Source organism: Thunnus maccoyii, chromosome 16 (assembly GCF_910596095.1).
Source record: "Thunnus maccoyii chromosome 16, fThuMac1.1, whole genome shotgun sequence".
NCBI classification, from domain to species: domain Eukaryota; kingdom Metazoa; phylum Chordata; class Actinopteri; order Scombriformes; family Scombridae; genus Thunnus; species Thunnus maccoyii.
Window position 1 is genome coordinate 14,805,115 of NC_056548.1, and position 22,789 is coordinate 14,827,903.

At 38.9% G+C, this 22,789-nt stretch overlaps 1 protein-coding gene across 1 annotated transcript; it reads left to right on the plus strand.

The window, feature by feature from the left end:
• The first annotated feature begins 1,608 nt into the window (after positions 1-1,608).
• On the plus strand, positions 1,609-22,655 carry impg1b (interphotoreceptor matrix proteoglycan 1b). Its single transcript, XM_042388736.1, has 18 exons — positions 1,609-1,675; positions 6,050-6,265; positions 7,450-7,616; positions 7,772-7,800; positions 8,548-8,582; positions 8,693-8,739; positions 8,848-8,997; positions 10,637-10,695; positions 11,000-11,199; positions 11,298-11,726; positions 12,821-13,371; positions 13,745-13,834; positions 18,197-18,416; positions 18,928-19,138; positions 20,332-20,517; positions 20,639-20,822; positions 21,306-21,389; positions 21,982-22,655. The coding sequence occupies exons 1-18, from the start codon at positions 1,609-1,611 to the stop codon at positions 22,063-22,065; spliced, it is 3,009 nt and encodes a 1,002-aa protein (XP_042244670.1). The 3' UTR covers positions 22,066-22,655.
• The last annotated feature ends 134 nt before the right edge of the window (positions 22,656-22,789 follow it).

Consider the following 22,789-nt stretch of genomic DNA (forward strand, 5'->3'; position numbering starts at 1 on the left):
CAATTCAGTCCCACTGCTCTCATCAGTGTTGTTTCCAGCAACACCCAGCGGCTAATTTAAGAAGAAAAAAAAAAACTTTAAAAAGCCACTCTACCTGCCACAGCCAGTTTGGCAACTTAGCGACCAGCTGGTGAACAAAGTGGAGCATTTATCTGCTAAAGAGCCAGATATTTCCCTCGGGAGTTGGCGAAGACTAAAACAGTGAGATAAAGAGTTTTGATATAGCCAGAAACACGACTCCAAATGAATGCTAATATTAGTCAGTGTCTGCTGGATGTGTAAATAAAAAAACACAAAAAATGGCCTAATTTTGCTCTAAAATGCATCACACTTCAGCAGGAATCATTAGTTCATAGTTCAGATTACTGTGTCGGAAAACTGCCGGGATGGATTATGTCGTTCTTGAAGAGGCTTATTTACTGTAGCAAATTGTTAACAAGAACGGCTAATCCTCTGCACAGGAAGGGGTGAGGGTGGGGACTTACAATATGGAGCCTTCCCACCATGACACACCATAACAGCAGAGGCCACACATGCCTCCAACAACTGCTTTCACTACAGTCAGAGAAGAGGACATCCTAATTGCTTTTTTTTTTTGTTGCTTTTTTCTGTGATGTGACACATATCTGTCAAAGTCAAAATATCTTTGGATGGGGCAAGATAAGAAGAGCCGCATTCAAAGTGAAACTGGAATAACTGAGCAACAAAAGGATACCTTGGGAAGTTCTTTTGGTTTCATTTTCAGCTCTCAGGCAAAGGTACATCCAACAGAGGATCAACAGGTGTCTCTCCAACAGCTAACATACAGAAAAAAGCAAGGAGCAGGGTTTGGCTGTGTAACCGGAGCAAGAATAAAGCAAATTGTTTGGATTTGCAGTACAGAACAAAACTGCAAGACTGACCTCACTTTGAACCCAACATTTCTGACCTGAGAGGAAAAGATTTACTGTGGGCACCCAGGCAAAGGAAATCTAGCTGAGAGAGAAAAGAGGAAGAGTTAGGCAGTTGGACAGTGACATGTAGAGCTGGGCACAAAAAGAGGCCGGGTGTCAGTAGACAAGTTTGGGGGGACTGTGGGGAATAGTCTTCTGTTCTAGGCTTGTTGGCAGATCATCAAGTTTTTTCAGCTGACAGATGAGGGTCCAGAAGGTGGCTAACAGGATGAGGCCGAGTGGCCACGTGGCCCCGCAGGGATTACAAGCAGCAAGAAGAAGGTAAAGAGATTAGACTCAAAACAGAACCTGCTTTTTTAACCTTGTCACTGTTGTCACACTGACAGTGCAGAAGAAAAGCCAAAATTTCAGCCATTCCCCGTCTCTCCTTCCTCTACCTCTCCTCCCTCCATCGCTCCCTCTGCTCATCCATCCATGCAGCCACCTCTGTTGTCTACAGGGATCCAACAGCATCCAGGAACTAACTGCTGCTGAGGAACTGAGCTGTGGCACAGATAGGAACGGACTGGACTCCCTCCTTTGGTACATGCTAACAAGCCGATGACCTGTTCAGCATTGACTCGAGACAAAGACATTCTGGATTTTTATTGTTGTTCGCAACAGTCTCTTCACAAATGATAACTTTGGGCTTGAAAACCACATAAATTAGCCCATCATGCTTTTGAAGTCGGGACTATTCTTCACTTTGTGTCTGTTTACCCTCCAAGCAAGTCAAATCAAAGGTAAGATTTAAAGGAGGCTGGAATTGCTGTTCACATATTTGAGATGATTTTTTCAGTCATTGCCTTTGTGTTATGATTGGAAAAAGAGATGCTTTTTTCACACAGCATATTCTGAGTGTTTGTGCTGGGCAACTTTCTTTCTGAGAAAAGTTAGAAAAGCGGCAGACAGTTGCAGCAAGAGGATTCTGTCAATAAAATATTAAGTCTAATATATTTTCTTACAAACATCTTCTATACACTTTCAGAAATATAAAGAAAAAAAGTCCACCTTTCTTGCATTTAAGTTGATGTGAAATCCACTTTCTTTAAGAGACAGGAGACTTAAGAGATCCACTTCAAGGACAACCAGTTGAAAGTATGTATGACTCTGCAGTTTAAAGAACTTTCTCTGCAAACTATACAATGCTTGCTCATCCTAACTCAGATTTTTCATCCTGTGAACAATGTGAAACAGCTTGTTCGGTACATTAAGGTCATGAATATTCAGCTTGAATAAAGCGGGGGTGGCGACATATTATAGAAGTGCACTGAGACAGATTGCATCATTTGACCAATGATAACATTTGCGTCTGCATTGGTTGTCTTGTTCAGTGTGATGTGCCCGGGTGAGCTCATTATCCTGAAGGAAACAAAAGCCATTCTGTTCCCAGCGTCGCAGGACGCTAATCTTTTCTGGCTTGTAATTCTGCTGTGAGGCCTTTTGCGGCTGCACTGGGCTTTAAGGCCCGCTCCGACACTCCCTCCTCTCGCTCAGGCCCTCGTGTCTGTGCATGTGCGAGCCAGGCTTCAGGCTTACTGAGCTCTAAAAACCTTTTCAAATGTTGTCTTGGTGGCATGACTGTTCATGAAAACACACATGATCTGGCAAGGTTTCAGCACACCTTCTGACCTTCTAAAATGTTTGGAAGTGCCTGACAGTCCCTGAGCAGGGGGATATTAGCCCACCAAGATACAGGCTACACAATCTCAGTGCCCACACATTCTTTGCATGTTCTTGGTGTCAGGCCAAGTTTGGATTTGAGGAAAACTATATTGTTCATTGTAGAGTGATTAACACAGTTTTCTTTTCTTGCACCACCATTAATTTCAAGAAAAAACATAAATGAATGCATGTGAACCTTATTCTGTGCCCAGATTTTGTTTCTAATTCTTTAATAATTACTAGTACTCTGCACAACAGTCACACACATTCCTAAACCAATTTTTGCTGTTTCAACATATAGGAGACAGATACAGTTTCATGGACACATAAAAATACTGTAACATTATAAGCTTCACAATGGTAGTTTGTTTATTAGCATTCACAGCTCCTCCATAGCAACACCTATTCTTCCATTCTTACATACAGTAAGTATTTAACAATGTGACAGTACAAAAAATACACATTCATAATTTATATAATATAAATGTAGTATTTTTATGTTCATCATATGACAATACAAAGTTTAAGAGCTACAATGTTTCCATTGCAGCATTTGATTGGTTAACATTGTAACATCATACAATTTAATATCACATGTTAAACAAGGCAAATACCAGAAGACACAAACACATATACTTTAAGAGAAAAAAATATTATTGAACATTATCTTTTAAGATCTGGGATATTTTTATTTAATCCTTTGAGATCAGGATCTCTTTTTCAAGAGAGACCTATGTACAAAAAATAAACATATAGAGTTTAAGCATAGACAGGCGCACAGACACACAATATACATCTTTCACAATTAAGAAAAGCATTTACAAGTGTGATTGGCAATACAAAAGTTCAACCTTTTACCATTACACAAGTGTTTAATCATCTATAAAATGTCAGAACATCATAATTTCCCACGGGCCAAGGTGATGTCTTTCAGCAGCTTGTTTTGTTTGACCAACAGTCCAAAATAACTTAACAATCAACTACACTTCATTATCATATTGTTATTAATAATAACAAAGATCATTTAATCTTGGGCTTTTGTGTTGCATTGCAGACATTTATAAAGGTGTCTATGATATTCTGTCCACCAACTGCAGATGCAAACACACTCAGCACAGCTTCAAACACAGAAAATTGCCCTCTTGTGTTGTTTATCTCCACAGAAAAACTGCATCTACAGCTGCAGGCTCTGTGTCTCATGCCAGTATAATGCTGATTAGTATATTATTTGCACTCATCTTGATATTTTTCTGTAACCTTCATTTTGTTCCTTAATCTAGAGGAGGCACAGTTTGTTATTTGGATCCGAATACCTCAAGTCTGTGTTTTGGGGCTCATAAATCCTGGCTTATTGTCTTAAGAAGTCCTCTGAGGTTTGCCACCTGGCATCGCAATGAATGGTTTTCTTACGAAATAGCTTTATTCAATGGTGTGACTGTGTTGGAGAGTGTTGACTGGCATACTGGCTTGTTTAATGGAGTGGAAATACCTTCTTGTGTGGCTGAGTTTGTTTTCTTTACTCAGGTGATCAGAAAATGAGGGCAGTTCTCCTCATCATGTGTGCAGCAGCTCATCCTCAGTGGTATAATTAATGGAAATTTGCTTGTTTGTTAAAGTATAATCTGCTAGTTGCCCACATGTACATCAATTTAAGCTCTTTAAGGTTTGCTGTGCATGCACTTCCTTTTTAAGCTGTAATCCACATGTGTGCATTTCTGCACATTCACACCTGGATGCTGCCCAGCACAACCTCTGCCGCACTGCTGGCCACTGAGCAGCTTTACTGATGCACTTTGGGTCAAGTCACCCGAGAGCATTGCAGAGACTGTACCCTCGAGAGCAGAGAGTGATACTCATGCACTTTCTCTGCACATCTCTGCACTTTCCCAGCATTTAAAATGACAGCCTTCCAGTCACAAACCAGCACCTCTATAGCTTCAGGTCACAGACCTTTTTATACTTTTTATACTATATACTTTTGCAAATCTAGATGCTATTTATAAACAGCAAATAGTAGTTAACTCATGGTAAGAGGGCTGAACAAATGCCATTTGTTGGATTAAATATCTGTCAAATTAAATATTAGTTAGTGATAATAGGCATCTAAGTCCTTAAAAAGCTGTCTCAAATCAATATTAAATATAACATTAGATATTCATAACTTAAAAAACACCCAAAGCTATTATTTATTGAACAGTGAAAAGCTGTGTGGGCGTGGTTTGATTAGATTTGATTGACAATGGCATCTCCCTGGTGATAACATGAGCAAACAATCTCTCTGACTGTCATAAGATTCAGATATTTGCAAAATCTGTCTGGTGCACATAAATATGTGACAACTGAACTCCAACTGAACTCTGCCAACTTAAAACCAGTCAGAAGATCACAGACAGAAATCTCTTCTGTGATATAATCAAAACTGTGTGTTCATTTAAGAACCCATTACTCAGAGAAAAACATGACTGAGGAGAGGTTCACAATTTTTCAAGTCTGTCTTAAAACAAAATGACTATTAAAATATCCCTTCCTGATTAGCTGTCAAAGTAAGTGACTGGGGAGAAAACCCACAGTCCTCCCCAGCAAAAAATGATCTAAAAGTTTAACTGAAGCTTATATGAGACTCTTTAGTTCAGAATCCCCTCTTTTGGTTACTATCTCTCCATTGCAGCTCATCAGGGAAACACTGTCTAAAAAGGCTGTAGCTTTGGAAGATTCCCACTTGTTTTGCCTCCCTCAGACAACCGAAGCCTCATATTCTCTTCAGATAAACTATTAAATACATTTTTGCACATAATGAGGGCTGTGGATGTGAAAGCACATTTGTAGAGGATCTTCTAATGGTCAGTATGAACAGGAGGAATGATTAAAGCACGAAAAACCTGTTTCATTGTTCATTGTTCATTGTTCATTTAGGCACCTGACTGTTGCTCTAAGACAGACTTGAAAAATTGTGAAACTGTCCTTTAAAGTCTGATTCCTGGATACACACCATCAGACTAACAAAGATAGCAAGTCACTTTTTTCATGTGATGGAAAGTGCAAACTTTAAGAAGTATTTTATCCAGTATTTTTGTTCATACATAATTTCAAAGGATTTAAATACAGTCATAATTCAGTCATCAGCTGTCACTTTAAGTTGCAGAGGCAACTTATATATTTAGGACGTGACTGAAATACCAAAGACACAAACTCAAAACTAATTCAAACCATTCAACTCACTAACGACTGAGCAATTAGTACAAAAAGTGCAATTTTGGCTTTGTGTTGTCACCTTTCAGCTGTTATAATTATAACAATCATCCACACAAACACTTTGTACTGCTGAGTGAGAAATCTCACACTTACGTGATAGTTGCATGTGCTGAATACTAATAAGATCTAATCTAATAAGATTAGAGCACATTATTATATTTCCTCCTAAACTTACAACTTACAACCACCTGCTCTTGCAGACCTTCATGACCACGGTTTTTCTGGACTCAGGGATGTGAGGTACCGCCATTTTCTAGAAGCTTCAAGGCTGATCAGACACACAACCAATGTCAGAGCAGATCAGGAGCGACATCGGACGAAGAGGTCAACGCTCCTCACCACAGGGGTCAAAGTCTGTCCCCAGGAGACGATGAAAGCGGTCATCGGCAGCCATCGGGCCTATTACAAGCTCAGAGGTAAAAGGAAATGGCCACTGTTAGAGTTTGATGTGAGCTTTTACTGTGAATTAACCTTTTAAAGTTTTATGCATAATCATGACTGAACGTGATGCAGTGAATAAGCCTTAATAACCAAAACACTGACTCTGTGTCTAATAAGAAGAACCAGAGATATCTCAGGTGGATTTAGCTTTGATGTTTTAGTAGGTTTTTTTGCAACAAGGATATAGAAATTTAAAGGATTACAAAAGATATTTAATTTTCTAAAATATGCATAATCCTATCTAGAGATTAATTATTTGTCTTAATTGCATTAGACCCTGATGACCTTAACAGGACGCCACTGAATGAAGCACTGATGCTGTTTTACTGACTTCAGGGACACACACGGAGAAACACTTGATGTAATGAAGTTATATGCAAATATCCTGTGTCCAAGAGAGATGGATTGTTAGTGATTTAAGTGGCTAAGATTTTCCACCTTGGCTGTTACAATTGGCTGGTAATACAAATTGTTCCACAAGAGCTACTGTGGCGTGTGATTTAAAAATGAGGCCGATTAATCTGGTGTATTGGAGGTAATCGCGTCGCTCCAGAAAATGAGTTTGTCAGAAAATAAATTTCCCATCAGCATCAAGATATTGGACAATGTTGAGCTTGTTCCCCCCGCAGAGGCAGATAAAACATAATGTAGCTTCAGGGGGTCTTTCGGCTCATGATTTTAATATTGGCAAAAAATGTCATGGGCATGTAACAACTTTTAAATGTACAGTTTGACATTTACTGAAACAGATGTTACTACCTTTTTGTGCTGTCTCCATTGTATAATGGTAAATGCATTTTGTGATTTAACACATTTCTAAAACATCACAGACTGCTATGTGCTGTGGATTCAGAAGCAAAGATGCATTAAAATTGTTCTCTGAAGGGAATAATAAGATAATTTTACATATTATCTCTAAATCGTAGCGAACTCCCCACATGCAGAGATGCCAAGATCAGTACGAACAATCTTCTTTATCTGCAGTTATTTGATTTCTCCATGCTGTAACTCCCAATATAGAAATAAAATGTCTAGTCATCCTCTGTACAGTATGTGTTCTCTTAATGAAAGATTAGATGGTATCTCATGTGTTTGGTTGATTTTTATTCTAAAATCTTCAAAAGAAAACAATCCATTACGTTATGTAATATCTCTTCAGTTTGTCAGGAAGCAATTTGGGAAGCGTTTCGCATCTTCTTGGACAGGGTGCCAAACTCCGAGGAGTACGGTGCCTGGGTTTACACCTGCCAGCATGAAAACCTCTGCATGGACGACCTGGCCCAGAACTTTAGCAGCTCTCAAGAGCACCTGGACATGGTGGCCAGAGTGAGTGATGCACCAACATGACCCACATACGTTCAGTCCACTTTACCGTACACGATTTTCATGTGTGTGTTGGTTTTTTATATCATAATTTTTGACATAATAGATCTGTAGTGTGAATCTAAAGAGTTGATTTTGTCTTTTTTTTTTACCTCCAGAGAGTAGCAGAGCAGGGCGAAAGTGAAGGGTATGTGCAAACTTGCTTCTTAAAGTCCCCCTCCACTCAAAAATGTGTTTCTCTTCTTGTTCCCTCAGTTGGATGGTTGAGCTTCACTATGCAGAATGATGTATGTGCAGACGTTTTTACATTCGTCTGCTGAAAGTGGAAAGTTAAATTTGAGCCTCCAGTGCGCATACACTGAGAACAGACTTTTCAGTAAGAGATATCTTGTGTCCAGTAGTTTGAAATGAACAATTTGTATATATTTGTATATTCATATACTCTGTTTTATTCAATGAGAACGAGGGAAGAGATGTAAGAATAGCAATTTTTCAATGATGTAATTGAATTTTTGTTTGTCTAAAGAAAACATGTCAGACACAATTTATTATTCAAAGCAGAGTATTTTTACATGTCTTTAAACGTTTCTAGAGGGGATCTTTAAATAGTTTCCTGTTTGTTTGTGTGTTTGCAGGTTTTGAGATACAATTTTAAAGCAAATTATGTTCATAGAAAACAATTGATGGCAATGAAGTCATCAAAGGAGCTATTAACACCTATGCTCAAAAGGACTTTCCCAGCAACTAAATCTTTGCCACCCTAGTTAATAAAAATAACATAACATAAATATTGATGTTTCGGATGAAGATTCTTGACTAAATCAGTAGAGATGTTCATTATTGTGTATGAAAACCTGGATCAGATCAGTTTGGTCAATGACTGAAAACAAAAGGAGAAACTTAATTCCTAACAAATATATTCTTTCATTTCCAGAGTTGTCGCTGGAACGCCGGAGCCAGGAATAGATTGTGAGTTGTACAAATGAGCGCAAATAAATTACTTGTTGAACTTAAATGCTATCAATCATTTTTCATAATAGTGTCATAAAATTAAGTCGTGAGTTGCTGTTTTGTCTCAGGCACCTGGACTCCCCCACTGATTCTGCTTCCAACGGGGGCTGACGTGGTAAGTTAACCCACAAAGTTTTAACCTTGTTTTTCAGACTGACTCTCTGTTGGACAAAAAATATCTGATATGATTATTACTTGTTGAACTGTACTTCCTCTTTGTCAGATACCAGAAGATCCCAACATGATAAAAGAGAACTATGAGGAGTACATTGTTGAATTTAGTGTCACCATCGTGAGCCCGACTTACAGCACGCTGCAGAGTGACCCCGAGACTCCAGTGTACAATGAAATCACGAGAGAGCTCACAGATAAGGTGAGAGCCAACTACAGTATGAGCCATCCACAGTTTCCAGATGCACAGTAAATTTTAAAATGCCCCCTCGGTTGAATGTTTTACCTTTCTGCAAACATAGGAATCCCTTTAAAACATTTGCTGTAACTTTAAAGCTTTTAAATTTTTTACTGAGGGTGAAAGTAGCAGGTGTGGATACAATTTTAGTGTATTATTTAACTTTATTTCACACAACAGCTGTTTCGTCACCTGTAACTCACCAGTTTCAGTCCGTATTACCCCCCTTATTATTCATTGTCTTACAATGACCTCAATGTGATTGCTAGCTTCTCTTATATTGTATTGTTAGGTGTAAAACTTACCCTGATTGATTTAACACCTTTAAAGTTTCACCTGAGGGATATGTAAATGACCAGGAGCCTGGAATAGTACAATCTAATTATTTAGATTATCTTTGACTAAGAAGGCATTGTGTGGGACTCTTACCACTGCTCTCAGGGATGACTTCTGATGGTGTAAAGCCATTAGGATACAATTTCATTGGGTATTCTACAGAAAAGCCTGAAGATACCACCACACTCTGGTGTTTTTTTAAGAAAAAAAAGATGTGCAGTACTGTGCTAATCAGGTTAATTATCAAGACTATAAAGTACAATAATGATTATGTTTTTTTTGCTACTATCTATAAATCACATGTGCTGTACTCTCCTTTGAGAAAAATCAGAACTCAAAAGAAGGAAGTGTATATTTAACATATTTGTTTTCATGATTGCATCCCCTGTGTTTGCATTAAACAGAAGTCAGAATGCTGTCAGTTCTCCACATCCAATAAAATGTTTTCATTTCAAGCTGTGTTTGCATAAAGCAGCAATGTCACCGTTCTATCATACAGTAGGCAGTCACACTGACTAACAACCAACAACCACCTTTAGCTTTCCTGCTAATATTTCCTTCTTTTCTGCACCTTCCACTGGGGAAAAAACATCAGTTTGCAAGCTAGATAGCTAATTAGCCACTCATGCAAACAAAATGCTGTCTGCCTTTGGCTGTTTACTTTGTGTCCTGTGCCTCAGCCCGCTGGCTCTGCTGTCAGTCAAACACAGACACTGAAATGCTCACTGAGAGGGCTAGAGAGAAGGTTAGAGAAAGAGGAGGAAGAGGAAGAAGATTTGTGATAACTCTCCCAAGACCCTTTTTTCTTCCTTTAAACTATAAAAATATTAACAATACATTTAAAAATCACCACTGTGACATGATTTTTTAATGTAAAAGGACATAATGGGCATTTTCCTTTTCCTATTTATAGCAGATTTTTTGCTGCTAATCCTGTTGGATAAAGAAACAAAAGCAGTGTGATGATGATGCAGCAAATGCAAATGTACTATGTTGTCGACTTCTCCTTCACTGTCCAGTGAAACCATGCGTCTCTAAATTGACAGCTTTTCGTAAGATAAAATAAGCAGCCCTGTTATAATCTGTGTGACAATGCAATTTTTAGTTAATCTGATATGTTATCTTTGGCATTTGATCCTTCAGTTCATGTGAAAACGTGCTTTTCTCTGGACAGTGATTTTCAATACCGCAAAACAGACTGATGAAGAGAAAATGCTTTGACACCTACTTTATTCAGACTTTCCTCTTCTTGTTCTTCTTTCTATAGATGCTTCATGTGTTTCAAAAAGTTCCAGGATTCAAAGAAATTCGTGTTCTGGGATTTCGGTGAGTTGAATGAGGTTTTATCAGAAGTTTGGCCCAATATTTTTGCCTTGTAATAACGATTGATTTTGACAAAACAACACAGTAAATACCATAAGAGACTCAAAACATAAATTTCTCATATTTTCCCCCTGAAGTGACTTTTATTAAAGTGGTTTATTGCTCATATCTCAAGAAAAACTATAACAGCCCTCAAAAATATCCTCTTTTGGGAGATGACTCAGGAATTTCTGCCTCTGCAGACATCCATTACCACTGCAGTCTGTCTGTTAAGAGGGTTTGTGACGTGATTTGTTCTGTTGATCAGATCGGAGGATGTGTCTGTGCGTTATGCTGTGGTCTTTAATGGAGACACAGAGCTCAATGACGACCCTGAGGGTATTGGGGAGCCTGACACAGACACAGATGAGGATGTGAATGCACCTAAACTGAAGCACATTATTGTGAAGGCTTTAAAACAGGAGCCATCACTACCGCTGGACATACAGACACTCAGCTTTGAGGCTGGTAAGCATAATAGCAAGAATAAAATAATAGGGTAGAGTAGGATTTTAAAGTTGCATAAATGCTTTAGCATTCTTCATTTTACAACTCTTTCTTTTCAGTTACCACAGTTTATCCAGTCGCGGCGCTCGGTATAAATCCTGTTGAGGGCGTATTGTCTGAGGACGACACCACGAAGGCCATGACAGAGGACAGTGCACCTACCCAAAGTTTCTTCCCCACAGTGGCAATGATAGAAAACACGTTGGAGGCTTCCACAATCGAACCAGATCAATCAACACACACCGTTGTGCCTTTCATCCCAAGCATCCTCCCAGAGGCCACTTTTGCTGTCACTGATGAGACTCTAATGACAGCGGTGGAGGAGGAGTCCACACAGGATGCTGCAGGGGAGGCCAGTGACATTATAACTCTAGATGCAACACTGGAAACCATCACAGAGCAGGAAGAGGAAGAAGAGCTAGAGGTGGAGGAAATACCACCAATTGAACTTAACGACGGAGGTGAGGCTGAAGAGCTGGTGACAGACGGTAAGACTGCCTCAGGTTTAATCTTGTTTTTAAAGCAGGAGGTTCAATCAGGAGAGACACATTTATTGATTAACCAAACATTAGATTGTGGTGTGGCCTCCATTTGGAGCAACTGGCAGATAAAAGGAAGTGTGCCTCAAAACCAGATGATTATGGCAAAATGTTGGTTGAATCTTGATTCTGGGAAATCGGTAGGAAGGTGAACTCATGTATGAAGGGGAGATAAAAATGTAAGCTTCATTTTACTATATTACAATTCAACAAAACTTAAATCAAACCCAACCTTTAGAGTAATTAGTGGATAATCATTTTTACTTTTTTGAATGTCAAGTCTTCATGGTCAGGACTGGACTGTACAAATAAATCATTACTTTTAATTCCAGTAAAACATATCAGTGAGGAACACCCAGCTATCACAGGAAATAGAAATGGCAATACAATTAGACTTGGTGGTTCAGTTTTGCGGTCTGAGATGCTCCTTGCTGGGGCAATACGTCATATTAAAACCCATTAACAAGCAGCAGCCTGCCGGTGGTCGAGTCATTACAAACTCATGCTGAGCTGCCAAATTTGACTCAAACCCAAAAAACTGTAGTTTAAAGTCTAGTGGAGTTTCCAGAGATACCAAATATTTCAGGATTGTCAAGCTGAATTTGGGGGGAAATGTTTAGAAAATGATGCACAAAACATCTAAAAGACAGAGTCTTGGGTTGAATATTTAACTAAGTGTAAACATCATACAGCTTAAATGAAGAGTTGGAACACGTTTTTATAGAAAGATACTGTCAGTATGGCAGTATGAAAAAAGAACATTTTATCAACCCTAAAGCTAATTGAAGGAATAAGTTGACATTTTTGGAATATGCTTATTTGTGTTCTCTCAAGGGTAGATTGGAAGATTGATACCACTCTCATTCTGTAAATTAAGTATGGAGCTCAAGCCAGGAGGTGATTAGCTTAGCTTAGAAGGGGGGAAAAGATGGGGGAAACAATCAGGTCAAGTCAACAGTGTACAGAGTAAATGTGGGAAACAAGGTCTTAGACATTCATGTCATGGATTCTTGTATGATAACTTTTTTGTTTTCTTTTACAAGAACCTGAACCAGCCGATGAGGAACCGAATGAGCCTACAGACTCAGTAATTATGGAGATATCTGTTGTAGAAGCAGCAGACCCAGTCTCCACACCATCAACTGATGAGCATGCAGTTCAAGGCATTGAACCAGAAACAGACATAGAGCCTTTGCCATCCCCTTCAGAGAGCGGAGAAGCCCCAGAGGAAAGAGATGAGTCTAGTGGAGGACACAGCGGAGGGACCCCGGCCTCAGCGGACCATCCTCCTGAGAACTCCAATTTTCAAGAGGATATAGGACAAAGTCAGAATGGGACTGTGGCGGAAGTGACCGAGCCTCTGGAGGAAGAGAGCGGTAATGGATTCTCATCAGAGCCTGACGAACGGCCGTACGAATCTACGGCTGCACCGGCAATGAGACAAGCCAGCACTCCTCTGATGGCAACAGTGGACAGGAGCAAAGAGTTAGTGGTTTTCTTTAGCTTGAGGGTCACTAACATGATGTTTTCTGATGACCTGTTCAACAAGAGCTCCCCAGAGTATAAATCACTGGAGAATACCTTTCTTGAGCTGGTAGGTACACAAGCTTTTGTGCTGGATATCATGCTTCTGCATGCTTTATTCTCATACTTTCTTTTCTAGCCCAGAGCTGAAACGTGTGGTAAAAGTATATGTGTGCAATATTTACTGTTTAACTTTGGTTTTAGTAATTTGAGAGTAGCCCCAGATGGGTACTTAATCTCTTTTGTTGTCCTGCGCAAGTGAGGATGCACTTTGCTGCAAGCCTTATCCTCACAGCTGCCATTTTCTCCTAAAAATATCAGTAAATCATACTAAATTTATATTTTTTCCTCAGTAAGTTTTATTTTTTGTAAAAGTGTCATAAATTTTGAGTCAGAGTGTCAACAGAATAAAAGAGATGGTCAAATTATTGTGTTTCACTTAGACACAGCACTCTGGGTCCAGAAAATCGCCAAACCCTGGAGCTTCCCGTAAATCTGGGCCTAAGAAACAGACGACTTTAGCCTCCATACCGGTATTTTTTTTCCATATTGGAACATCTGTGATGCCTCAGGGAGAGCATGACCCATCTATTTCTTAACTAACCTTTCTGAAATGCAGTATCTAATAAACACCTAACAAGCACCTAACATTTCTAACATAGTCAGCTTTGTTCTCTCCTCACATTAGACATTAGACCTTCGTGCTGCAGCTTTTTTTGGTTTTATGTGTGAGTTTGATTTGGCAAGCTTGTATTGGTGTGTTTTGCCTTAATTTTCTGAATTGTTCTTAAGTTCTGGCTTTTTTAGGGACTGTGGAGACTCTGTTAGACTCATATTCCACCATGTCATTTTGTAAAGTTCGTGTTTTAAGAGATGTGGGCTATAAAATCAAAAGAAGCTTCTGTTATTTAATGGTTTCATGAACCAACAATGGTAAACATGCAAAATGGCTTAAAAGAGTAGGTCGACATTTTGGGAAATGCTTATTTACCAAGAGTTAGATGAGAAGACTGATACCAGTTTCACATCTGTCCTAAATAAAGCGGGAAAACCGCCACACACTTTAGTTTTTGTACTGATTAAACAAAATATATTGTGTTAATAAGTGAAGTGAGAGTTAGAGGTGCTGGTAGGTACTTTTTTCTACATTTTGACAGAGCCAGGCTAGCTCTTTCCCCTCATTTCCAGTCTTGATGCTAAGCTAAGCTAAGCCAAGCTAGCCCGCTGTTGGTTGTAGCCTTATCAGACATAAGAGCAATACAGACCTTCTCATCTAACTCTCTGCAAGAAAGCAATTAAGCATATTTCCCAGAGCATTGAACTATTTCCCTAAAGAACATCATAAGCAAAGCATTTGTTGCAGTTTATTTGTACAGACATGCTCTTTGGTGTGATAAACTGTAGAGCTGCTGCTCGTTGAAGTCTCTTTGTATCATAACGTAGTTTGCATCTATTATATATAGTGTGTGTGGAAAGTTTATATTAATGTGTATAGTATATGCATCCTGGAAATGAGAAATGTATTATGTTGTGAAAAAACAAGGTCTATAGGCTAGTTAATTACTTATCCATAATGTCCAGAATGTGTTTTTGTACATGTTGCTACTAAGTGTGTTACAACATGGACTAGTATGTTTGAGGCCTTAATGATACATTTGTTGAGTGAATGACTGAAAGAAATGTATCAGTTTGGAGCAGAATAATGTGATAAAAGGCATAGTAAACCTGCTACAGACCAATGATAGGAAAGTCACCCAGCTTTAAGCAATTTGTGTTGTTATTAATGTATTGTTTTGTACATGGCAAAGGGCAAACTAGCCCATCGTAGTCTGAATCATGAGACCTGGGTCTGCCATAGTCATTGTGCGACTCAGAGGTTTGTGACTCTTGGTAAGAAGCTTTAAGTAATTCTGGCCAGTTCCAGTACGGCACACACATTGTGCTATTAATGGTTCCAATCTGCTTAGTGCGACATCAGTCAGGTTTGTGTGGACATCTGTATGCATGTTGCCGCGCTCTTACTTAGACATACTTTATGTACTGTATGTGCGACTGTAGGTAAGGAGGCAATTAAATAAAATAGATCAAAGACTGGTCGAGGTCATTTGGTGTTGGAGCATTTGTGTCAAAATCAATACAGGAATGACTCTTATAGAAAAGGCTATGTCCCTCTCTTTCTCTAAACAAGAGTTTTAAATGTGCCATAACTGCTGGCAAGCGGCTGGATTGTGTCTCTTTAAACCTGCACTGATTAGCGTAAATCAAAGAAAGAAGCATTACTTGACATCCCCACTTAGTTTCAAGGCTTACCCCCAGGTTGACGGTGGAGACGTATTTTTAGGCTTGCTCAGAGGCACCCTGTGCTCAGTGTTATGTAAAGGCCTCAGCCTCTAACTGAGGAGGTGCATTGATACAAATTGGATTTTCTGTTTGCTGAAATGCCAAGGAGCAGAGGGAATGTGAGCTACTGGGGCAGGTGGGCTTAGTTCTCTTAGTGACAAGCCTTCAGGGTTCAGATAAATAGGTGATAATGTATTTTCACTTATTTATCATACCGAGAGATCTCCTGTCAATTAATGTTTCCTATCAGATATAGAAATAGTCATTGTCAGCACTGGATCAGGGAATACAATATGAAGAGGGAGGGATACACAGACACAAATTACATGCACAGAGGCATATTATACACACAAATCGAAGCAAAAATAAAATAACACTCCAGCTCCAATCTTTAATGGTTGCCCAAACTGAGATCTTTGCAGTTTGTACTCATTAATTGATGTATTTAGCTTCCTGGCAAATCTAATGTGGTCAGATGTTTGAACTGGTAAGTATTTACCATATACTATCTATGGTCAATAACCCATTAGGAATAGTCCACATATCTTCTTTTAAATGGGCTATTTTGAGAAAGAAGGGACACTATTTCAAACTGGTTTATAAATCACAGAGAAATAACAGGAACAATAATGAAGAAATGTCAAATAAAATACATTATGCAGCCCATTTAAATGGACATAATGTCACGTTCTGCTGGATATTGGACCCCATTTGTGATACTGTACATTTACTGTCTCTCATATATATACACATCTGTATATATGAACCATTAGCCTACAGTAGCTTGCAATTCCCCTGTTTGCCTTTGCCACACTCCTCCATTACTCCTGTACCTACTGGTTTGTGAAGCAACCAATAAAATTGGACATGGAGGTTGAAATGACTTTATTTCACTACTGTAAATCAGAAAAATTTTCATGGCAGTGTTATTATAATATTCCTTGTGACATTTCATTTTTTAGACATCAGAGAAGGAATGTTTTACTGTTTTTTTTCCAAAACAAGAACCAGTAGATACATGTGTAACCTCAGAGAAGCAAATGTGATTGTGTCATGTTGTAGACGGAGCATATGAATGTTTGTCTTATATAGAAGAGATGAAGGAATCTACATTATTGTTATTGTACTTCTTCAATACGGACAGCGCTGAGGTTTGTTGTGAAAGAACTTTGACCTTGTGTGGAATGCAACAGAGGTACAGATTGGTATCTAATCCACAGCGTTCTTGTATAACTTGACATTCTGCATTGAGACAAATGGAAGACCAAACGGCAAGCTGTGTGTCCGGTTGTGCTGCATGCTGATGCCCATTTGTTCGGGATGTTAGACCTTGGAGACCATTAGCTACAGGGAACTGGCCCTCAGTAAACTGTCTGCCAGTGATAAGTGAAGTAACCCGATCAGAGCAGAGCTCCTTAAGGCCTCTTATCTCCTGCTCCACAGCAAGGCCAGCTAAAGCATCGTAATCTCCCCCCTCTCACACTGCGGCGGTTTGATGTTTGCCTTGTCTGTAGTCAACGTGAAGTGGCTGGAAGGAGAGCGTCTCAGATCGATGAACATTGATGCAGTCCATTACTTGAGCTGGTTGACTCCCTCCTCGCCTAAATATCACCACCATCATCAGTGCGAGTCCACAGTCTTAATAGATTGTTTTATCAGTTATCTGAGCTGCAAGTCTGAGTCAGTGGGGACATTTTAAAATGCAAAAATGTGGAAAATCAAAAGATATGACTTAAGATGTGGCTGCAGTGATGTTTTTTAACCATACGTTGGTGATCATGCGTACTACAGATGACGTATTGCTGATAGTTGGCCTAACACTTTAGACAAAAGCCTCCACCAAACAGCATCTATTATAGATTTCTTTTGGACTGGAGATAGCTTTGTTGTCATGCTGTGTCTGATCTTTTCATCATGTGTTCTCTCACTCCTCCGTGACTAGAATTAGCACGTTCTGTGCTCTCATACTAATGCTTATAAAGCTAACCCTAATTTTGTGCTGGATCTAATTACACACTCTGCACAGTAATGGCAGGATTTCATGCTTGCATCAAAATTTAATTATGAACTATTCATAGCATTCACACTGTAAAATGTGACCTGAATAATTCAGAATCAGCCGTGCTGTGACAACCTCCGTCCTGTCATTGTGGAAGTAAAACCAGAGGGTTAAATGTACATCTTTGCTGCTCTGGTCTTCTTCTCAGGAGGACACAGATCTTTACTGGCGCTGACATGAATCTGACGTCATTTCATTAGGCTAAATATCCAAGTGGAAACCTTTGTCCTCCTAGGATCAAGAAGGATACCCTATTGACCCTTTAAGATGAAATCAGTCATGATTTTACAACCGCTTTGTCCCTGCTACAAACAAATAATTATAGGACTCTGCCTATTTAACTTATTTTTCTTGCTGATCACTAACAGAGCATACAGCTGATCCTTTCAAATGAGAAAATGGCTTTACATAAGCTATGAAAAAATGAAAAGGGTATATTTGAATAAAGTGATTAAATAAGGAAAAATTAATTTGCTTTCCCTTCCTTTCCTTACAGCTTCTACCCTATCTACAGTCCAATTTGACTGGATTTAAGCAGCTGGAGATCCTCAACTTTAGGAATGGCAGTGTTGTCGTAAACAGCAGGATGAAATTGGACAAGCCGGTACCTTATAATGTGACCAAAGCTGTTCACTGTGTGCTCGAAGACTTCTGTAACGCTGCGTCTAAACGGCTTGACATTGAGATCGACAGTCGCTCCTTGGAAATAGAACCAGGTGAGATGCACTCAATTGTTATATGTAATCACCATTTTGCCCTTAAAACACTCAATTTTTGTGATTCTTCAAGTAAAAGTAAATTCACAGTTTCTAAAAGAAACATCTTTCCCGGTTTTGTGAGTGAAATATGGCAATTCTGGATGATGTGATGACAGGATGCAGACACCTCATGCAGAATAAAACAAATCCATGGTCTGCACTCAAAGTGAATTATGCTCATTCATGCCACAAGATCAGAATCCCTGTCCACATCGCACATCCTCACTCTGCTGTCTGTCACAGTCTGTAGGTGAGGTGCAGTATAAATGTGATTGAGTTCATGACTCTGTGTGATCCAGACACCTTCATTCTCATCAATCAAAATGCCCTTTAATTTCTCCTCTAAATCTGCAGACAGTGATAGACAGGTGGGCACTGCATTAATGTTAACACGACTGAATATCTCCTACCTCTCTCTTCTCATCTGCTGCTCCTCTCGTCTCCATTCTCTCCTCTCTGTTGGTTTCAGCTGACCAAGCAGACCCTTGCAAGTTCCTGGCCTGCAATGAGTTTTCACGCTGCGTGGTAAACAGTTGGACGAATGAGGCAGAGTGTCTGTGTGATCCAGGCTACAGCACCGTGGATGGCCTGCCTTGTCAGAGCACCTGCACTGTGCAGCCAAACTACTGCCTCAACGGAGGCCTGTGCGAAATAATCCCAGGACATGGAGCCACCTGCAGGTACTCAATAGATAACGATGAAAAGAAAACACAAACCACGTGGGCTAAGCGAAAGCTTTTGGCATTGTTAACTACAAAAGGTGTATTTACAGTTCATTTGTACATTTCTATTTTTTACAATTTCAAGAGAATTATTCTAAGATTTTACAAATTCCTATCAGCCATTATTTTGCACTCATTTCATTATTGTAACTTGAGAAGACTTAAGATTTGCTTGAGATTGGAAATCCATCACAATTTTTAAAAAGTCATTCTCAAACTTCTTTTATTGTGCTGTAATGCAGTGTAATGAATGCAATATATGCAAAGAGGGACTGAAAAACCTCTCTTGGTGGTGCAAATCAAGGATGTCCAAGATTTGAGAGTTGACTGCTGAAAAACAAGCGTTGTAACACCCAGAACAAAAACAATAAGCAAATATTGATGCTGTGGAAGGGATTGTGTGTATTTATTAGTTTCTTGCAATTATTATTGCTGTTCAGCAGCCAACTTTTAAATCTTAAATGTCAGACTTTCCATGAATGCACCAATAGGAAGAAAAATACAAGATCAGCCAACTAGTCTGACTGTAGCCCAGAAAATGACACATCTTTATCTAACTTAAAGAATATGGCTGGTGATTTTCTATATTTTTCTTATTGTCATCAAATCTCATGTACAGAGTCAAACCAACAATGAATTTATCTACTTACAAGTATTTGTGTGTGTATCCAAAGCCTGATATATCATATTCCTCTGTGCTGTAGACCTCTGTTTTTTTCCAAAACTATTGAAAACATGTCAGTGAGTCACACTGCTGCACTGGGTGACATGTTCCTTAACCCCGACGATTACGGTCATGTTAGTTTGTTAAGAAACATCTCCAAAGACTAATAACAGTGATCACGTTTTCAGTCTCAGGAGAGTAGTTCTGTGTACAGCAGACACCACTGTGCCAGTGCTTTGCTAGCTTGTTGTGCTACATATCACAACCTCTTGACTTTATACTGAAGTTCTTCGAGAAATGTATGTAGTACAAAGTCAAGAGGTTGTGATATGTAGCACAACAAGCTAGTGAAGGTCTGTAAACAGAACTGTGTTCCCATGCATGCCCAGCCTTACATGGTACTACTCTCCGGAGACTGAAAACGTGATCACATTGTGTATGTAGGTTGCTTCTCTCTAACCTATATTTTCCTCCTCATGTGTTTCAGATGCCCTGTAGGTAAATACTGGCACTACCACAGAGAACGCTGCAATGAGCTGGTGTCAATGCCGGTAGACCCTCCACTAATTATAACCTGTCTCGTGGGAAGTCTCTGCCTTGTTTGCGCCGTCATCGGCATCTTAGTATTCATAAACAAGAAGTGCGTAAAGACGAGAAAGGCTGTCACTTTGGTGTAAGTAGGAGCCATTTTGTCGTTTATATTTTTAATCATTTTTTATTACAGGGTGTTGCTTTTGCTGTGATTCGCTGTGTGATGTATTTTCATTCACCACTTAATCTCCTTTACGTTGTAGGCACACCCTTGCTCCCTATGCCTTTGAGAATACTTTGAGGGTGAACCCAGTGTTTGAGAATGATGATGGTGTCTTAAATCAAGTGTCCACATTGCCGTGTCCTTCAAGTTCAGCTTCTTCCCAATCCCAACAGTCTGAACAAGAACATTTTGCCTCAATTGAAAATATACATCTGAGTATTGAGGTACATTGTGCTGTGTTGCACAAACGGCTAAACTGACCAAACTACTAACCTTGAATGTTCAACTAATACTAATTTGCTCTAACAAACTCTCACCAAATAAATGCAGCAAAGTTTGTATCGCTCTCATCCTCCATATATGTTTCATCTATGTTTTGCATTCAGAACTTGTGTCTTCAAAATATCTTTTGAAGCAGTTTGGCTTTAATGGTCATAATTAAATACCGATCTTCAGAAGTTGCTCAGAGGCCTTGATCCAAACACAGTTCAAGCCTTTTTATGATCCAGAACTTTGAAGATCTTTTTTTGCCAAATCCAACAAGAGGTAGTTGCGGCTGTAGGTAAAATGAATGGCTCGTAGTAGATCTTGTTTCCACCGATCCCTTGTATTTGTATAGTGCTTGCTTTTATTTACATCTGCTTATCTAGTTGAAGTGCCTCTGGTTCTATAATGTATTAATGAAGCCCTACTTTCTGTCTTAATAGATCCCCAGACAACTCTACACAACCAGATCAGAAAAGTTAGTCTCAGAAATGGTGGACTTCCATCACTGCATACCACACAATGAGGTGAGGAAAAATGAACACTGATTTTGAAGCTGATTTAAATATCCACTCGACCCCAAATCCCAAAACATACCCTCAGAAAAGTGAAAGGGAGATAATTTGGGGATTTATTGGGTACTATGATGAAATACATTCAGGGAATGAACCAAAATAAGACTATAGTACAATATCTTCACAGTTTAGACATTCAATATGCATTTTATCTTCTGGTGTTGTTAATATTCATTAACATTTACAAATATTTTACAGCTCTATGACGCATACAAAGGTAAAACATCTGTGCATGCAGCTGCTGCTGATTTTTCACTCACAAACCAAATCATTGGTGTGCATTTAAATCATTACCATTAAAAAAAATATTATTCAAATATAATATTATAACCTTGAAATCATTTCCTGATGTGATAGTCGTATAAATTAATGCATGGCTTGATCTGCAATGTACTTAGGGCCGTGAAAAATAGTCCCTTTTTGAGTTTATGTAAGTATTCAATTGTAAATAATTTGAAGATATACTTACGAGAGTATTCTGTCATTTATTGTCTAATTCCACCTGAAATTAGCTATTTGTCATTCTCCCTCTTGTCTCCCCTAGACGTGGCGACTGCCAAATGAATACAGAACGTGTTGTCTTTTGAGGGCATCGGATAACGAATGTTTTGAAGTAACAGTTCTTTGATAACTTCTGAGGAACAGCCGACGCAGCGACGCAGTGCGAAACACGAGGAAGAAGAGACTGAGCTGTTGCTGTTTAACTGTATATGGGACACCTGGTACACAGGTACAGTAGAGCAGTTAAATGGTGTTTTAAAGTGATTGAGATTCATTGTTCATAGTGATGAAAGTGTCTTGTTAGACAGAAGGCTGTGGATGTTAAAGTACACGGTTGATTTAGGTTGTCTTAAAGTGGAACCTAATATTTATTTTATATATTGAATGGTAGGAACATTTCCTGTAAACCCTTGGCAAAGGTTGTTCTTTCCTCACAATGAGGTATTTATTATTTACAAACTGATACACATGGTGGTATCTTTAAGTTTAGACTGTACATGCTGTTTATTGTTTTAATGCCGTTCTTGACTGTTGTTGTGTCTCAAAAAGAGAAAGAATGTATAAGCTGATGACTTTGGTCATGACATATTGTAAAAGAAACTATTGGCTGCTGTGTTATATTTCCATCAGTTTGTCCTATTCAAAATTTCTCACTAATCATTTGTCTTTTGAGATTTGGACAATTTCTTTTTTTTTTTTACACATTTTACATTTAAAAGCAAACAATAAAATATTTTCTTTTTTGCACTAAATATTTCTCCGCTTGTTTATGAATGCTCAAAGCTTGTTAGATTGGTCTAACTGAGCCAGATGTAACAGATGAAAAATCTAGTTAATCACTGTCATAGACA

Coding starts and splice junctions, on each gene's coding strand:
- impg1b (XM_042388736.1), top strand. CDS start 1,609: ATGCTTTTGAAGTCGGGACTATTCTTCACTTTGTGTCTGTTTACCCTC. Junction 8,740..8,847: donor TTCCAACGGGGGCTGACGTG/GTAAGTTAACCC, acceptor CCTCTTTGTCAG/ATACCAGAAGATCCCAACAT. Junction 20,518..20,638: donor AGAAAGGCTGTCACTTTGGT/GTAAGTAGGAGC, acceptor TTTACGTTGTAG/GCACACCCTTGCTCCCTATG.